The sequence below is a fragment of the Antrostomus carolinensis genome, unplaced genomic scaffold (genome assembly GCF_000700745.2).
Source record: "Antrostomus carolinensis isolate BGI_N321 unplaced genomic scaffold, ASM70074v2 scaffold8207, whole genome shotgun sequence".
NCBI lineage: Eukaryota > Metazoa > Chordata > Aves > Caprimulgiformes > Caprimulgidae > Antrostomus > Antrostomus carolinensis.
Genome location: NW_010329463.1, coordinates 53,803 through 72,137, shown reverse-complemented (window position 1 = coordinate 72,137; position 18,335 = coordinate 53,803). Strand labels below are relative to the sequence as shown.

Sequence of the window (18,335 nt, the reverse complement as noted above, 5' to 3'; positions counted from 1 at the left end):
GAAAGAAGAAAAGAACCAATTCTACAAAGGAGGCAGGCAAAGCAATTATCCAAATCAGAATTTAATGCAGTATGTTAATTCAAATACCTCACTTTTTAAAGTAGTACCATCAGATCTTTAAAGACTGAAATGGTCAGGACCCTAATTTCATGTGTCACCTGAAGATTAGATAATCACTGTAATCTCCACCTCCCGCCATACTGATCATGATTTCTATCACTGAGGCAGAAAGGATTATGTGAGTTTACAGGCTGGCCAGACCAACCCCAGGAAAGTTTTACAGCTGAGACCATAATAACTGGATATCAGATCTAATACACATTTACCATATAAACAAGCACTATATAACTGTGCTAACATTTATAGACAACTCCAGTCATCTTTTGGTCTCAGTGTGTTAGCTTCAGAACTTACACACCCCCAAGAAAACAGGCATACGAAGTTCTTTTTGGCAAACTTTTCTGTATTCAAACTTAATTATTTGATATTCTTGCTTTTTAAAAAAAAAAGAAAAAAAAAAGTGTCCCTAACAGTATTTCCAGCCAATAAGAAGATAATACCATAAATATTAGCTTGACAGTCTTAAATCTCAACTAACCTTTTCTCCTAAAGGACGAGGAATGCCAACATGCAATTGGTCAAGGAAATTAGCACTACGTCCCAAGCCTAGCACATTGTACGGCAACTGGAGAGCAAAATGGGCTGACTGGCTAAGCTGTCCAGCTGAAATAAAATTTAAAAAGAAGGCCAAGTAAGTATTTTGGGAAGAAAAAAACCAAAACAAAACAGAAAAGCCCAAACCCAACAACCCCAAACCCACCAACTTTCTACACAAATACACATTTCGGTCAGTAATAAAGATGTTTAAAAAATTTTAACAAACTAAATTATTATTTAATTCTTAAAGGCTCAATCCTACGTTTCTAAACTAATTGTGGGCATTCACTTGGAGAACTGCTTAAATGCTTTAGATTTCTAGGTAAGATGAATTTTTGGCTACCATTTTTATGTTAAACTGAATTTCTTGTATTTGTTACAAGTTGAGAAGAAATCAGCTGTCTGCATTTATTTTGACGTGAGTAGTGCCAAGTCTTTCACCCCATTCATTTACCAGCTCAGACTCAACACATGAAGGTTTGCTTTCATTCTTATTAGCGTTAATCAGTAACTACTGGTTTTTCTTGTGTCACAAAATTTGCTAAGTAAATTCTGGTGAACAAATTCTCAAACTATAATAAATTGTGATTCAGCGAAAACAAGATTACAGTGGTTGCAAGTTTGGCCCTAGTGAGAGCATATAATTATAAATAATTAAAGGAGAGACTGGGGGGGGGCGGAAACAACCAAACCATTCTTTGTTTCCTGAAAAGGCAGCGGGGAAACAGACAAGTGTTGCAGCTAGCAACAGGTTCTCCAACATTTCCCAAGTATCCGATTATTCCATTTAAATAAAAATCTTGTAATCTTTTAATTTCTGTCAAACTGATTCAGATCCTATGTAGATTCTTTGTTCATTCTCTAGAAAGCTTCTTAGTAAGTGATTTGGTTACACAGAAGGAATGGAATCCAGCACCTCTTAAGTACCGCAGTGAATTCATCCCTTCACCAGATTAATAGAAATGAATTCAAGGGATACTTGACAACCACAAGTAGGTTTACATCATCAATAGGAACAGTTTTTCACAAAGATATGATGTACAGTCAGTATTTTTTAAGTGTTAGATTTTTCTCTGGTTTGACATCTGACAGATTATGCCTGAAATTGTATAAATTAAGCAACAAAATATAACAGAATGTGAATTAAAGAACGTGAATTCACACTTTGTAATGAATTTACAGCCAACTCCTTTCTACCTCTCCACACTTTCTTCCAAAGCTTGATTCTGGAAGTTAGTATTTTGCTTCAGACAACTGGCTGTTGGCCATACTAGTTACATCTTGCACACTTCCAGTGAACAGAGTGGGGGGGGTAGGGAAAACTCCAAACAACAACCACCACAACTTCTTTGTCAAAGCCAAACATCCTTTCAAGAAAAAACAGAAACAAGCTCCCATTCTTGGTTCCTGGGTGTAGCCTGAGAAGTGCAAGCACACATTTGCCACTGTACAACAGCAGTGATCCCAGTGACTGCACAAGAGTATTGTAAAAGCTCTTACACCAAGGGACTACCAAGATATGACACCTACTTTCAGAAGCAGCTCTTCAGCTTTTGTATCCTCTTACCAGGGACAAACTACTTTGTATATTGGATGATGATAATTTTGAACCCCTATTCAATATAATGATTACTTCATGGTTCTATCTTTCTGAACCAGCCTTCTAGGAAGAAGCTTGCCATATGCTGTCCAGCATGTTTTGAAACAGGCCTGTTTAATCACAAGAGAAATATTTCGTATTATTGTAGTTTTAGAGCTATGATAGTTTTATTTTAGGCAAGGCAAGATAAAATGTCAACTAAATACACTCAGATGAGATCTGAAAAATCACCTTGATGTAGCTACCTTTTTATTAAGCTAAAATGCTATTAGCAAAGAGAAACAGTAACAGTTTTGCTAAAGATTAGGCATGTTTTAGATTTACCTTTTCCCCAGGCAAAACCATGTAACAAGCAAGTAGATGTGGAAGTATTTCAATAGGATTTGTACTTTCAGTCCTCTGTTGTGTACATTGTTAGGCAAATTCCTAGATCATGGAATCTGTGACAGACAGCATTAGCTGAGGAGCTTTAAGAATGAAGATTTTTCCAATAAGTTGAGATAACACAGGACTTAAGTCTGTCCCCGCTTTGTCACTGACTTCCCTTACATGATCTTGGCTAAATTGCTCAATCTCTAGGTCTCAGTTTCCAAGTCTAAAATTCTCAAATTAGAGTAAGCACATAGTATCTGAAAGCACTGGTTACCAATATAAAAGTAGCCAGGAACAAAGGTAGGTTTATTAAATTTGACTTAGTAATAAAAACAAACAAGGTATGTATTACTTGATCATGCTATAGCATAATAAAGAATTTTCTTTAAAGATTTGCTTCACTAATGCTGAATTCTAAAGAACAAAGTGCTGCTGTAATACTTAACATTGAAAAGCTTTTCAAATTACTTTTAACTGAAATATTTAGGATTATGAGGAGACTGCAACCAAGATCTTCCTTTTTTCTTTCATCATACAAGTGAAATGAATGTCAACTAAATTAAAGGAAATAAAAGAAAATGTCATACGCTGTGTGCAGTCAGCCTTAAAGAGGTTAGAGAGTCAGATACTGCAGCCAGAATACTTAAAAGCATTGAATAATTTCATGGCTACTAACAGATAAGGAAAATGAAATCTTACGCTTCAGGATGTAAATAGATTAGTTAAAAAGGTCAGAAAGGAATGTTTTCTTCTACATAGCAGGCAGAAAATGTGCACATACCTTTTCTTTATTTGTCTTTAAAATTGGGAGATATTAGCTAAGCAGGACTTGGGATGATAGCATATGGAAAGTTCTAGTTTACTTTAAAGCTGACTACAGATACGAGATCTTTGAGACTATTTCTTGCTTTACTCCACCTATATCTATGATAAATTCTGTGAGAGTTTGATGGTTACTCAAATGTTCCACTTAGAATTGCAAAAAAGTAACTAAGAATGACAACCATTCATCTGAAGAACAAAAGCGTTGAACAAAGATGAAAAATAAAAAGAGAAATTACAGAGAGCACTGTTAACAGTTTATTGTCATTTCTGAAGTTCTCAGTCACTGGTAATTAATTTACTTATGAAAGTATTTCAAATTTAATTTAAATAGCAACTCTAGCTATTTCCTCTGTTTTAAAACTATTGTAAACAGTTTTGTACTTGTTGCGAGAAGATCTGAAAATATCATTCCATCTTCAGGAAGGTGGGATTTATTTCTTACGCTAACATTGTTCTTTAAGCTTTTGGAAGTCTATGCAAGCAAGATGGAGAAAGTGGCTGTTGCTTCATAGATTGTTTTGCTCCATCAGTAGAACTGTTACTATAAACAAGAATTAAAAATCCTTCTGTCTGTCCATTATTACTTTTAATACTACTTTAAATACTATTCAACACTATCTTTTGCGTTATGCTTCTTGTTTCAAAAGAACTATTTGGAAGCACCCAGATATCATGTGCTGTGGTATTGGTATCAGTGTTCATGTTTATATTTTTATGCTTCAAAAACCTTGGGCAGAGTAAAAAAAACTTCAATACTTCAAGACATTAAGACGTGGTTTTCAGCCGTTTCAGCCCGTCGGAGACCAAATTTTTATGAAAAGCTAATGATGTTGGGCAGCCAAACCTTACAAAATATTGCAGTTTGATTCAGAGATGTTCAGAATGATTTCTGAATATCAATCTCCTTATTTTTGAGATCTGGCATATAAAATTTGAAGCAATACATATCATTAACCTTTTGAAAGTCTTGTCTGAAAAACAGAATGATGTGTCATCTATGACACATACAGTACTTGTTCTTTTATATCTGAATTAAGGCATTTCCCTTCTGTTTCCATTTATATTGATATAAACTTACTGAAAGCTTAAGAGCAGCGCAATATGCCCCAGGTTAAATTGCAATGTCCTCAACAGCTTTTTTCAGGGTGACTAGACCGAAGCAGCATAAGTGCTTAAATGAAGCCAATTTAACTTTATAAAGGGAAGGTGATTGCATTTACATGTAGAAGCAATGCTTTCTATTGCTTCTTTAAACAGAACTGATAACGTGTGATACTGGATTTACAAACAGACTAGTTGAAACTACCTAAATAGAGTCACAAAACTGATACTGTTCAGCCAGTTCAAATAAGCTTATTTTGTGGAATAATAGAGCAGAATGCACACACAGTTGAAAGACTAATGGAAACTCCAATTTCAGACCTGTGGTCTTCTAAAGTGCTATTCTTTAAATTTTTTTTTATTACACTTTCCTTGACAAAATGTCATTTGCTTTTAAGTAGTCCAATAAAGTCATTCAGATCAATTAAAAATACAGTAATAATATTTAGGCTTTCAAAAGTCTCCCAGATTCAATATATTAGAGGACCAAAAAGCTAAATGTATTTTCATAAATAAAAATGTTATGTCATTATTTCTTCCAGTTGCTATATCTTCCTCTAATTTGCAAAATTACACCTTTATCAGAAGCTTGAATATAGTCACCAAAATAGTAACTGAAGATATTTGAAGTGAAAGCTTTACTTCAGTTCCCTTATTACTGCCTTTGGAGTTTTAGGTCACTAGTTGTAAAAAACAAAACCAAAAAACCCCAAAAAGTTGAGAAAGAGCTCTTTTTCTGCTTAAAATTATGCAGTGGCATTTTCAGCTTTCTAAGGGCTGAGGATGTCTCCCTCTTCTGACTTAGCTGTTTGCCTCTTTTCATTAGTCCACACAATAGGAAATTCTAGATTAATGCAGTACACAATTTCACCTCTCAGCTCTTTCTGCAGTATCTTTTCCTGGAGTTCCAGAAATAACTAGGGAAAGTGGATTGAAAGTGCACACTTGCAGCTTTGATACCTATTACTTGCAGTGCTTCTAACACAATAGTTCTTCTAAAAGCTCAAACTCCAAATCCACCGCATTTATAGGAGAAAATGTGTTTCCATTAAGAATAATTTTATACCATAAAATTATAGAAGTAAAACTAGAAACTCTAAAATGGTCATATTGCTAATATTCCAACCCTTTGCACAGGGGCAAGCTGTCTAATTTGGAATGCCTAAATATTTGAAGTTTGGTCATATTGCATGCAACATTATAAGTTCAAATAAGTTTTCCAAACAAAAGAGTTGCATCGAAAAAAATATTAGCAGGGTATCCCCACCTACAGTGACCAGAAAAATCTCTCTTAACAGAATCCAGCTATTAAATTATTAAAATCATTCCAGCTTGTTCCATGAATACACTCATCTTTCTGTATAGTGGAATTCCACATAATGAGTCCTGCAATGTCAAATGTGTATTGAAATGAAGTTTATTTTGCTTTTGTCTGGTACATATTGCAATGTTTATGTTTAAATTCATTACTATAAGAGCTGCTAGACATTTGTGTTCACTTCACAATCCAATTTAGTTAAACAGCATGAGAACTCAATACAACAACAGGGAAGAGTAAGCAGATTTCAAAAAACCAGAAGGGCACGACTTAACAGCATGCAAAAGGTCATTCTGCCATGGAAGGTTTAAAACAAAACCAAGAAAAACCAGCAAACTCACACAGCAGCAAACTGAAAGAGCTCTGAAATGAGCACTGCAAAGCCTATCAGTCCGTACAGCTTCAGTCATACAGATGCTTAAACAAATTCTGACTTGATCCATACAAGCAATTCAATTAATCTATTCATGTGATAACATTATGCCCACGTATGGATATTGATCTTTGATTAAACCTTAAGTATTTATTATTCTGTTGTTTCTGACCCACAGGATTAATATTTTTGGTAGACAAAAACTGCAGCTATGACCCTTTTTATTTCAAACTCTAAGACCATTGGCATGTTTTTACTTTAAGAGAGAAAATTAAGACGTCAGTAGCAAAGGTTGAAACATGGAAGACATTCTCCTATTTTAAGTGAAAGTGAAACCATGAAACAATACATCGACCTGAAGCTCCAGCCAGGTTGGGCCTGGCTTGCAGGGTTCATCTGGTACATTAAAAAAAATATATTTAAAAAATTATTGGTTATGCCACAAACTACACAGAATAAAAGGCCCTCCCCCCTATAGGTGTCCTTATTTATCACAAACATGGCAAGAAGGAGCTGCGAGCATTTTTGCCTCAGCTGTCTGGCTAATCAACATGCTAGACAGACAGCCAGTACTGTGTGGTTAGAGCAATGCACAGCTACCAGTCTGATCCTTCTACCTGCCTGTCTGCAGACAGGCACACTTCAAAGCCAGGAATTCCTACAAAGGAGAGAAAGAGAAGGTATCTGACGGTTCAGATGTTACGCAAAAGAGGGAGAAAGCACACAGGAAGACAGAAAAATTGGGTTGTGCTGAAAGGAGAAGAGGTATCAGAAGGAAAAACAGAGAAGAAAAAAAAAGCTGCTGATGGCTAAAGGCAGCCTGATGTTCATAGTATGAAGTCTCTACAGGACTACGCAGTCACGGGACTTCTTCAGTCCTTGACCAGGCAACACTACAATCACAAATTCAGAATGTCTGTCTTGTGCTGGTGCCACAATATGAAACTATCCTCATGCAGTTTCTGAAAACATTTCAGTAAATTAAAAGCTGTTTCATATTAAATTTAAAGTATCTGATCTTATGTTGTTCGGGGTCCACAAGGACATTAGTTCTAAGACAATCAGTTTGTGTTCTTTGTAATAAAATAAATGGAGCCAAGTATATCAAGTAGGTAGCCTTCTCAAAAAACCACAAAGGATCATTATTGGGACCCCTTCAGCTTGCAAAAATGACACGCCTGCATTGTAGCCAAGGTCAGAACTGTTAACAAAGAGAGCTTTAGAGATGTAACCTGCAGTAATCTAACTCGCATCAGTCATAAAGCAAAATTCTATTCAAAACCAAAGAGATTCAGTAGGGCTGCTATTTCATTATCAACAATGAATTTTTTTAGGATGCTGGAAGTTTAAGAGAAAAAGACAACTACACAACAAGAAAAAAAAAAACCCCAAAACCCAAAGCCAAACAACTTGCATGTGGTTAGTTTTACTAAACTCATCTTATGTATCCTCCCCCTCCTTGCCCCAAAACCAGCTTCAATTTACTCTGTGCTTTAGATATTATACTCTACTTTATGCTATGCATTGTTGCTTACAGGATTCAGCTGAAAAACACCATGTCAGAATGAAATTGGAAATAAAAGCCTGGACATGCAGATACAGAGCTGAAAATCCAGAATGAAACTCATACTTAACTGGGGGGTCTCCTTAAAAATGACAACTCCAAAAGAAATTGGGAGTGGAGAAGGCAGATCACAGGAAGCAGATCAGAAAGCATGACTTAAATTTGAGTTTGTGTACTTCTCCCAGATTTACACCTGGACCTGGTCTGATCGCAAGCATATAATTCCTTAAATATTTGAAGAAGCTGTTGCAATTGAATTTCCTCTCAGAGAGAGAAGGTCCGTGGAGATACTAACCACAGGTGCAAGACCCAGTACTTCTCAATTCTAATGTTCATTTTGGCAATTGCTATTCCTTGTAGCTGATTTAACAGTATTTCTTGTTGTAAGATTACAAGTGGATTGAGCAATGTGAAAGTAAAAGCACAGAATATGTGCTTATTATTATTCTGCTATCTTTTAACAACATACTGGAATGTTAATAAGAGAGAGAATAATTCTAACAATGTTTAAAAAAACCCCTTGTAATTATGCAAATTTCCTGTAGTTAAGGCTTGGCAGATCAAAGAACCTTAAAATGAATTAGATAAGGACAGCCATACGTGCCTTTTTATTTTACTCTCTACATGAATATTGCATATATGAAAGACACCATAATTCAGAACTAAAGAACTGCAGAATTGGGAAGATCAGAAGCAGAATGGTGGACGTTTTGTTGAGTACTATATGATTTACTTTAGTCCAGGGCTGGAAAGATAACTTAAGGTGGCTGGATAGTTTGGTTTCAGTGGTCCAGACAATAACTCTTCCCCTGTTAAGACCAGTAGTAAAGACAACAAATAACATCAGCTGACTTAAAAAAAACCCAAAACATTGAATGGTGAGCATTGTTTTCATTAGAAAAAGAACTATGTTGTTACTCATGTTACTTCTTGGGAAAGAGATGAATTATTTTAAAAATGTGATTACAAACGATCAGATTCTCTCATTATTGCTTTCATATAATTAAAAGCTTCAGATATGGATTGTTCCATATTATATAAGGTATGCAAATCAGTTGGTGAAAATGAGTTTTAAAATAGTATATCGATGCCATACTTTTAAAAGCTTCATGTGGAAAAGATGTTTTGTAAGTTTATATATGGCCCAAAAATGCCATGTGGGTTTGGTACTGCCCACCAGTACACATATATAAAAGTGCTGCTTAAGGAATTTCTTGACAGCCAAATAGAATAAGATTCTGATGTAACAATGTTTCTCATGATCACCTGTAGGCCAATAATTGTAGTTAGAAGAACATTTACTGAATTTTACTAGTAGGACTTGTAAAAGAAGAAAGTTTAGCTACGAACTTAATATAATAGCTTCAGAAAATGTGACTTTGAAAAGTTCTTGTAGGAATTATACAGACTCAAAAAATCTATTAACATATTACAGTTGAGGAACTGATCAAAGGCAGTATTAAAAAATTCCCTGTAGCAATACTGCTAGGGTCATAAATGCACTTGGAATTCATTACTCTTATTTCAGAATAACAAAACAGAAAAGGAAATTCATCATGATTGGATTCTGTTCGGTTTTTATTATTGTAAATATGGTAGCAGTGAAGATCAATGGTACTATAGCAGTATTAAATCATATTTGATAGCTGTTTCTTAAAGTAATTGTAAAAAACACTGCATTTCTAAAAGCACTGCCTTCCCCCACCCCCCCAAAAAAACCCAACCCAAAACACCCCAAGCAACCAAACTCTATAGATAATTTTTAAGAAAAATATGTTGTTTTTGTTCTTGGAAGAGAGAACCAGAAAAAAATTAAGAAAATTATACATTAAATAGGTTCAAATGTAATGCTAGCTTTATTCCCCACAGATAAAAGGAATTTGTAAGATATGTGCATTCTTCCATGACACAGAGGTCTATAGTTGGAAGAACATCTTTATTTTGCCACCGAGTTATTTTATAAGCTTGCTTAAGTAGTAAGGGCCAAAGGGTCAAACATACAGAAAGTTCACGTAAAATATCAGATTTCCAAGTCTGAGACTGTTAATTACACATAGAGTTAAAAACTTCTCTGACTATATGAACAGTAAATCTAAACAAGCATAATTAGATCTAAGGTTATGTTGTAGTTTTTTAATTTATGGCCATTTTATAGCACTTTCCTAAAGAAAAAAAAGAGTCAATTTGATGCTTTTACTAACGTGTGTATTTTCTTATGCAAAAAATGTCTTTTTTGTTACTTAGGCAAAGAGTTATTCATCAGTACTCTGCATGTTCATGTTAGCTGCAAAAACATACCCTGATATTCTGTAGCACTTCTGTATTCATACCTGCTTAAATATGGGTTTGAAAGCTTAAAAATATTAGGCTACATTTTAATCAAACTAATAATTAATGCTATCTGGTTTGTATTTCAGGACATCCATTTTTTTTTCTAGGGAAGAATTAACAGCCCTGAGCACAGTGTTCAAGGTGAGAGTATTATCATTGATTTATAACCTTAACAGGTCAGCATTTTTTCCCCTAAATTATTGCTATTTTTTAAATTAGTGTTATACAGTTTTCCCAGTGGAGTATGGGAAACTTTTTAAAAAATCTGAGTCTAATTTGAAATAAGACTTGAGTGACAGATGCAGACAACTGCCACCATTGGGACAGAGTTGGAATGGTGCAACTTACAGACTTGCATACTTTGATCATGTTTTGGCTTGCGAGTTTGGGATTTTTTGCCAAAGCAAGAAGTGAGTCCGTTATGGTCATAAGATTAACAGTCGTAAGTCAGACTAATAGACCACTTAGTACAGTCACCTGTGTCTTCTAGGAGCCACTAGTACATACCTAAGAAGGCTGCATAAAACCCAGGATAGTCTAACATTAGGCACTGCTTGGACCATGGCCTAATGGATTATTCTTTTTTTTCCCTCAACTTTGTTTTTTGGATTCATGTAATAAGTTTAAACCTCTAGTTAAGCTGTAAGTTGCATGAAGCACTACTTCTTTCCTTTTATTTTGATCCTGTTACCTAATGATTCTCTGATAACTTGTAGTTCTTGTATTACGTGAAAGGATGCAGCCATTCTCTCTCTATCTTCCTCAAGCTACTCATGATTTTATAGATGCCTGTTAGCCTGCCAGATGTAGTGAACAACTTCAGAAAAATACATCCTGTGTTTGCTGAATATTATACTGATCCTTTTTCATGTGGCTACAAGATTCTATTTAGGTATTTCCAGGCCACTGTTGTTTCTTAACACAATTGCTAAGGAACTGATAAAAAAGTAAATCATTAGAAGCTTATGCTATTTCATAAACTGATGATATTGTACCCAACGATTTTTCAGATTGGGCAAGATATAGCCAACTGTTCAAACCCAAATTGCATGGGACAGAAGAGAAAAAAGAATGCAGTTGCCATATTTGTAATAAATACGCAATCTGTAAAGAAAGAAGAGACAGGCAGTTTTGGCCTTGTAAACTGAAGACACTATTCAAAATCAGTCTGATTTCACTTTATAAACTTCCTTACAAATCTTTAGGTTGCTGAGAAGTATATACAGACAGACCATGCCATGTGTATTCTCATTATGAGATTATCTTACCTGACCCCTTTTTTAGGTATCCATTTGCATCTACAGTAGTGTAGCTGATGTAAGGACCAGGCTGATTAACACCAAAAGGCTACAAGGGGAGTGGAGGGGAAAAAAAAAAGCAGGCAATATTTTAAAACCAGAAAAATTTACAGTAATAAAACAGTAAACCAAAGAAAAATGTTTCTAGATTAAGGATTTCCTTTTGATATGGATAGTTTCAAAATCTTGCAACTGTTTTGGTCATACCATTATGTAGAAATTAATTTTCAAAATAAGGCTAATCAGTTGGCTAACTAACTTGCAGTTTCTCATAAAGAAAGCAATACTATTCAGTCCTCTGGTGAAAGGTTTCCTTGGAAGTTACAATTAAAATTTAAAAAACCCTAAAAATTGAAAGCAATAACTGCATATTCTGAAAAAGCAGAACTCATTTGATATTGTCTGAGAGAATGCACTATCTTGATGGTCTTTCTGAATTGAAATATACTACACAAATTCAAAACTATGGGATCATTGTTTAGCAGCATTTTATTTAATTCATGAAAGTGGATGAACAGTTACTTGTCGAGTACCAATATCTATTTTAAGCAAATTCTCTTGAGGGAGAAAATTTACTTAAACATCAAAGTACAGTTACAGGAGAAAAAAATAAATTAAAAAAAAATTTTAAAAAATCAGTCAAAGGGAGTTGTGTGAGTGATGAACTGTAACAAATGCATATAAGTAAGAAGGGACGGAACAATTATCTGCTGTGGTGGGGAAGGGAGAGGAGCAGGGACAACTGTAAGAATAGATTTTAAAGAGAGTTTTTGTTGTTTTGTTTTTTTTTTTTTTTTAAGGCTGAATTCAAGCTGATATTAGGGCATCAAATTCAGTAAAGATCTTTCAACTGAGTTACAGAAAGAACACTAAAAGAAGAGATGATGACAAATTTCACACCATGCCTCAAAAACCAGTAAGTTCTAAACCATAAGTGATAATGGTGAGAGATGTGATCAAAGCCTGAAAAATAATTGATTAGAATGAAGAGTAAGAGACTGAAAAGGGGATGTTAATGCAGATCTATGAAAGATGAGTAAATAAGGCGAAAATCTGATTTAAATTTTTTTTTCTTTTGCACCTAGTAGCTGTATTCTGGCAGAATGTACTTTAGGTTCCTTTATGACAGAGAACTTCTATTACAGTGGAGGGAACAGTGTTTCAATGATCTTGATAATGAAATGTTCACCAACATCTATTCTGAAGATTTGCTAAATAAACTTTCTCTTTAACGTTGTAATGAAGCCAATAATACGATCAAACCCTCTTATTATTTTATATTAGAAATCAAACCCTATGTCTTAAAATAAGCATGAAGAAAATGTCAGTCTCATCTGAAACAGTTTTTGTATTTTCAAGTAAAAATTAAACTTCATATTTTTGCAGAGCTAAAGTGCTAATACTAGCTTTGCTTCCTCCAAGTTCCTCTTTTAGGACAACTTTTACTGTAAACATTGCTAGACCGTTTGCTAATTGAACGTTTGGTAGGTGAGTTGCAGGATCTCTGTCAATGATTAAAAAAAACAAAATAGAAATCAGCACATGTATATGTAGTTATCTGCAGAATCATCAGAACCAAGTGTATTTCCTTCCCTTCTACCCTTTGTTGTACCCACTTACCGTGTTTTAGTCCAGAAGTGGCTATATGGTTCAATCTGGCCCATATCCAGTTTTGCCTGGCCTTTCTGACTGCCTAGAACAAGACCTGGCACACTATGCAGTTTGGCCTTCAGTTGTATTACACAGGTTTTTCTTGTATCTGGAATATCCCAGCCCCCACGACGCTGGGTAACAAAGCTCACTGCAGAGTCAGGGAACTGATTTTGTCTCTGAGGCTGCTGGCGGAAGGTATGGGGCTTAAATATGCAGAACTTGGCCAGTCATGATTTGGGTTACGCACTCTTCCAGTTAATAACTGTCTTAATATGTGGAGAGTTTTTGGTATAAATAAATAACACAAAGTAACAGTTATACTTACTGTTATTTTCCGAGGGCAGTCATTAGAACAGAGGCCACTGAGAACTGTGAAAACAAAAAGTGAGTTTGTAGTGTTCACGTTAACAAGCCATGTTACAAGCACTACCTCTGAAATCTGTTAAAGTAGTAATAGTGTTAAGTATCCATTAAAACACAAAGATGGTGTCTTCTATATGACATGTTAATGTATATAAAAAAAATCCTAATTTATTTAAAGTATACTTCTTTGCATAAATTAATCAGCTGGTCACTGTATTATCATACATCACTTGTTAACCAGCTTCAAAAATGGAGAGATTTGCCAGTTAAAAAAAATGCAAAATTAAAGCATTTTTAAAATAGTGGACTGTACATTTTATTAATTATTCTTCATTTCTAACCATTTAAAATATTGGCAGAGATTCAGCTTTACAGTTTTAACTGGTAAAAAGGTAAGTAGAGGCTTTTCCTTCTATACAAGGGCTAGTTCTACATCTTGATTTAAAGCAATTTGCAAAAGCTGCAATAAACAAAATTCCCATTACCTATTTATACTGTGAATTCAAAAGTACTATAAACAGATGTGTATAATGCTACTTAATATCTTAAGCCTGTGACAGTTTTTCAATTACTTGTTTAAAACTTATTAGTTTCAAAAATCAGTTAAATTACAGAATCATCTGTTAAACATTTATTTATAACCAACTAAATGATGAACAATGAAAGCCATCTGTTCTATAACCTAGAACATCCTGTCACATTGAGTATTGGAACCATTAATACTAAAATGCCTTTTAAACGTACAACAAAAAACACACACACACACACACACACACAAAATCTAACATGTCATTCTGATGCAACATTTGGACTTCAAATGACAACAGTTTGGTTGAGCAGCAGCCCAATAATGGCTGTGATCAGGGAAGAAGGTACAGACCAGGCAGTATCAAAGCCAAGTAAAAACATAACTTCTCCATGATTTATGGTGTACCAAAGTGAGTGTGATGGACATAAAAAATTAAGATTGGGACCAGATTTGAGGGCAGGTCATCCTATCCCCTAGGATTTTTTTTTTTAAAGCTTTTTCTGTCTACTTTAAAGCTCCATGGAGTTTTGGGTACAAAATATTTGGGGACAGTGAAATACTAAGAGGTGTACATAAGATGTTCATAGTGTAATCATCTGATTAGAAATCATTCCCTACTGGTGTCAGGTATGGCACTGTTCTAGTGAAGGAATATTTCTAATATTCTGTGTGCAAGTATTATTAACTCTCATTATTCTCAAGTTATCACGCTTTGCTTGTGATTTAAAAATAATGACATTTCCAAACGCAGAAAAATCTATTATTTTTATACAGTAAAAAAAAAAATCTGGACAGGTAAGATGAAGGTGTGGCAAAGCAGAATTTGAAGACTGTGTGTATCTAAAAACAGATTTTAAAGCTACAACCTTATTTTATATGTTATACATAGGTATGTGTGTAATGAAACCACCTCTTCCCATTTTGGTACAAAAGGACACACTGCAATTTGCTGTTCAATTTTACTACTGGAACAAATAATCCAACCAAGTACATCTGACATCAGTTACAATGAGGAAAACTGTTCTCATTGTCCATATGCCAAATAAGTGAACACAGTGCATTTATTGATACACTAACTTCCACAAAGCATGTTTTGTTAGAAATATTCTCCCCTGCATCACAGTAAAAATATTTTTAGACTACTCATTAATTCCCATTTCATCCAAAAATACTTACACCCTAAAAAGGTGCTAAAAAAAGCTTTGCTCCAGTTTTTAATAGATTTAGACAGAATGAATCAAAAAGCATGCTGCAAATTACTCTTTTCTCCATTAAAATATCACAGAATTATAATTCTAATATGGCTTTGTGAAGTGTGAGATTTTTCTAGAGGATTTTCTACGCGCTTGTGTGAATTACACTATGCATATACAAAATTATTTAAACGAAGGCTTCTATCAACATGACAAATCATTATAGGGTCTTACGATGAGAATAAAGCTCAGGCTAAGGAGAAAGTAATAAATGCATCAGGCCCTTGCAGCACCTACAGTTGTGTTTATCTTATGTTGTGCAGAATGTGTGCTTTAGAAGGATTAGATGCATTTAAATAACATGAATACAAATACAATTTTTGAAGGTGAACCACTAGTTGTTCCTGTTTAGCTTTGTCTTCATAAGCTCACATACAGACTCATTTTTTTAACTCATTTTCAAAAAACCAAGGAAGACAGACAAGCAGTGAGCTCAAAGCTCAACAACCTTGCAGTCTGGAAGAACACGGTAGGGCACGCAATTTGAAAACTTAGTTACTCTCAATTACAAATATAATAATTAATTCTAGCCTTTTAAACCAAGGCTCTAATTAATTCACACACCCTTGCTACATTCATCACCATTCTGCGCTTTTACAGTAAGATGTGTTTGGTGCCATAGAGCACTCTGAGGCTGAAAATACCAAACTAACTCACACATGGATACAAACTGGCTCTCAGAATAGATCATGGAGCATAAGCAAAATATACACCATGCCAGTCGTCACTGAAGTGAAATCAGCCCATTTTGCACTAGATTCTGCATCATTTCCAGATGATAAGGAAAAGAACTCCAGTAAAGTAGGCTTGATATGACAGAGATACAGCAGAAAAGACAGCAGTCCCTGCTGTAAAGAAAATACTGCAAACACTTAAGACACAGAGGAAAATAAGTGCACCTGGCTATTGTTTCTTGCCTAGGTTTCTGAAAATAGGCACAATAAAAAGGCAGTCAATTGTGGACAAACAAAGCATATTCCTTTAAGTGAGTACTGCTGTAATTTCTTCTGGTTCCCTTCTGTCTCACTATGGCGTACATATTTCTATGTGCAAGCATAATTCTATTTTTCCTCAATTAGTGATTTATGAGCTAATCTTCCTCCGAATTTTAAATAGTATCACACACACACAAATCTAAATTGAGTAATACATATGTGTAGATCTAATGCCATTTTTATATTGGCAACATTATGTTATGTGAGAAGATAAGTGAAAGTATTGTACAAAAGATTCACAGAACAGGCCTTATGAGTTCATCTAGTCCAACCCTGTCCCTTAAAACCAATTAAATATACTATGTAATTTCTCAACCTAGTTGTCAGGACCACTAATGGTGGTAACTCTGCAGCTTTTACAGGAATTTATGTTAGTGCCTCACAAGCTCTCATTCAGGAAATTATTCTTGCTATTTACTCGTCACAGTTTGTTACTTTATGTTGTATCCCCGCATGGACACATGGAACGCTTTCCCCCCATTGTTATGCATCGTTATGGATTGAAGACATGGATCTTCCTTACATTTCAATTTAAGGCTTATAACTTTGTTTCACGTGTTTTTTTTCCCTGCAGATCATATTTTTAGACACTTGATAATTCTTGTTTTTCCTTCAGAAGCCAGCTAAGAAATAAGTCTTTAAAGACCCAGTATCTGTCTTTACAATTTTACTAGGATGCAGAAGGAAAGCTCCAGGTTGAAAGGAAAGGTTTAGCCTGCCTCTAGTTAATGAGTGAAATAAAACATGCATTCTTGTAAAAAACCCAAAAACCCAAAAAAACCCCAACCAAACCAAAAAAACAAAAACACTCAAGAGATGATCAACACTTATTTAAAGGTCACTGTGGTCAACACTGATATTAAAAACAGCTAAAGTGTTGAACATAATGGGCAGAATTACTTTGAAGTTTAATAAGTACACTAAAATAGAAACAAGAAAAAACCCTTTGAAATGAAACAAGATCAACTTATCCAAGTTGAGATTCAGTAACAAGAGATTTCTGCAATCCCTAGTATCTTCCGGGCTGTGTTTTTTTTCTTTTCTAGAATTATCATACTCAGAGTATTACCACAATGTTATCATATACAGAGGCTGAAATATACACATTCTTCTCAAGGTCCCACTTGATTATACAGGGCTAACTTACCAATAACTTTAACAAAATAGGCATCTGCTTCAAAGTTATTTTTTAATGTATGGATAGCAAATTCCTCGTTGGAGTAGCCTTTGCTTAGCACAATTATATCCAAGATTCCCTAGAGGAAAAAAAGTTTATGTTAGAATGCTGGTTTACTCTAGATAACATCTTAATTTAGCAAACAAATTCCCTTAGAGATACGAAGGAAAAAAAAATAGTGTGTGCAGTGAAGTTTATACCTTTGCTACTAATTTTAGTATCTTTCACATTTTACTAATCTATGGCAATTTAGGGCAGAGTGCTCCATCCACAGCTAACCAGGACAATGCCTGTGGTCCACAGCTTCTTTCTTGCCTCTGAATAGAGCAGCTCAAATGGAGCATATGCAGAGTCAGCAAACTTTTAGGCAGCGATGTGCTGCTACCTGCTCACCTTCCAGGGAGCAGCTCAAGAGTGAATTTCCCAGGCTGAAGGCACTGTCTGCCCTGTGCTGTAAAGCCAACGTTTCTACAAGAGCAATCTGCCAATGGCACACAGACAGATCCAGCAACACAGAGAGAGAGACGCTGTTCGCTGTAGGAAAGACTGGAACTTACGTCTTCATATATATCAAAGAAGGTTGCTACCACTGCATCCTTGATTTGGTTTAGATCCGAGAGTTCCCAAAAAACTTTAAACATACGACGTACGCTCTTGCAGCTTACATTATTGCATGGGACATTTTCTAGTAAAAACGCTTGTTGATTGCTGTAAAACACATAGACATACACCGACTTATTTGCAAATTGTTTAGACTGCAAACACTCTAAATAATAGACACTACAAAAATATTGTAATTAAATAACTCTGCTGAAGTTAAATACAATAAAACAAAGCTTGCCACTGGATACTTTAAAAGCCATAACCATTTATGTTAACTTTACAGACAGAATTACAACCATTATGTCATGCCTAACTTAAATCAA

The 18,335-nt window shown here is 34.9% G+C and overlaps 1 protein-coding gene across 1 annotated transcript in view; it reads right to left on the bottom strand.

Moving 5' to 3' along the window:
* Positions 1-18,335, bottom strand: part of ITFG1 (integrin alpha FG-GAP repeat containing 1) — a 75,923-nt gene that overhangs the window by 6,650 nt on the left and 50,938 nt on the right. Inside the window, exons 10-14 of the mRNA XM_010172566.2 lie at positions 17,967-18,117; positions 17,380-17,488; positions 13,418-13,461; positions 11,410-11,488; positions 599-723 (exon numbers count right to left, since the gene is read on the bottom strand). Of these exons, the coding sequence (XP_010170868.2) occupies positions 599-723; positions 11,410-11,488; positions 13,418-13,461; positions 17,380-17,488; positions 17,967-18,117 (508 nt within the window). The remainder of the gene's footprint in view (positions 1-598; positions 724-11,409; positions 11,489-13,417; positions 13,462-17,379; positions 17,489-17,966; positions 18,118-18,335) is intronic.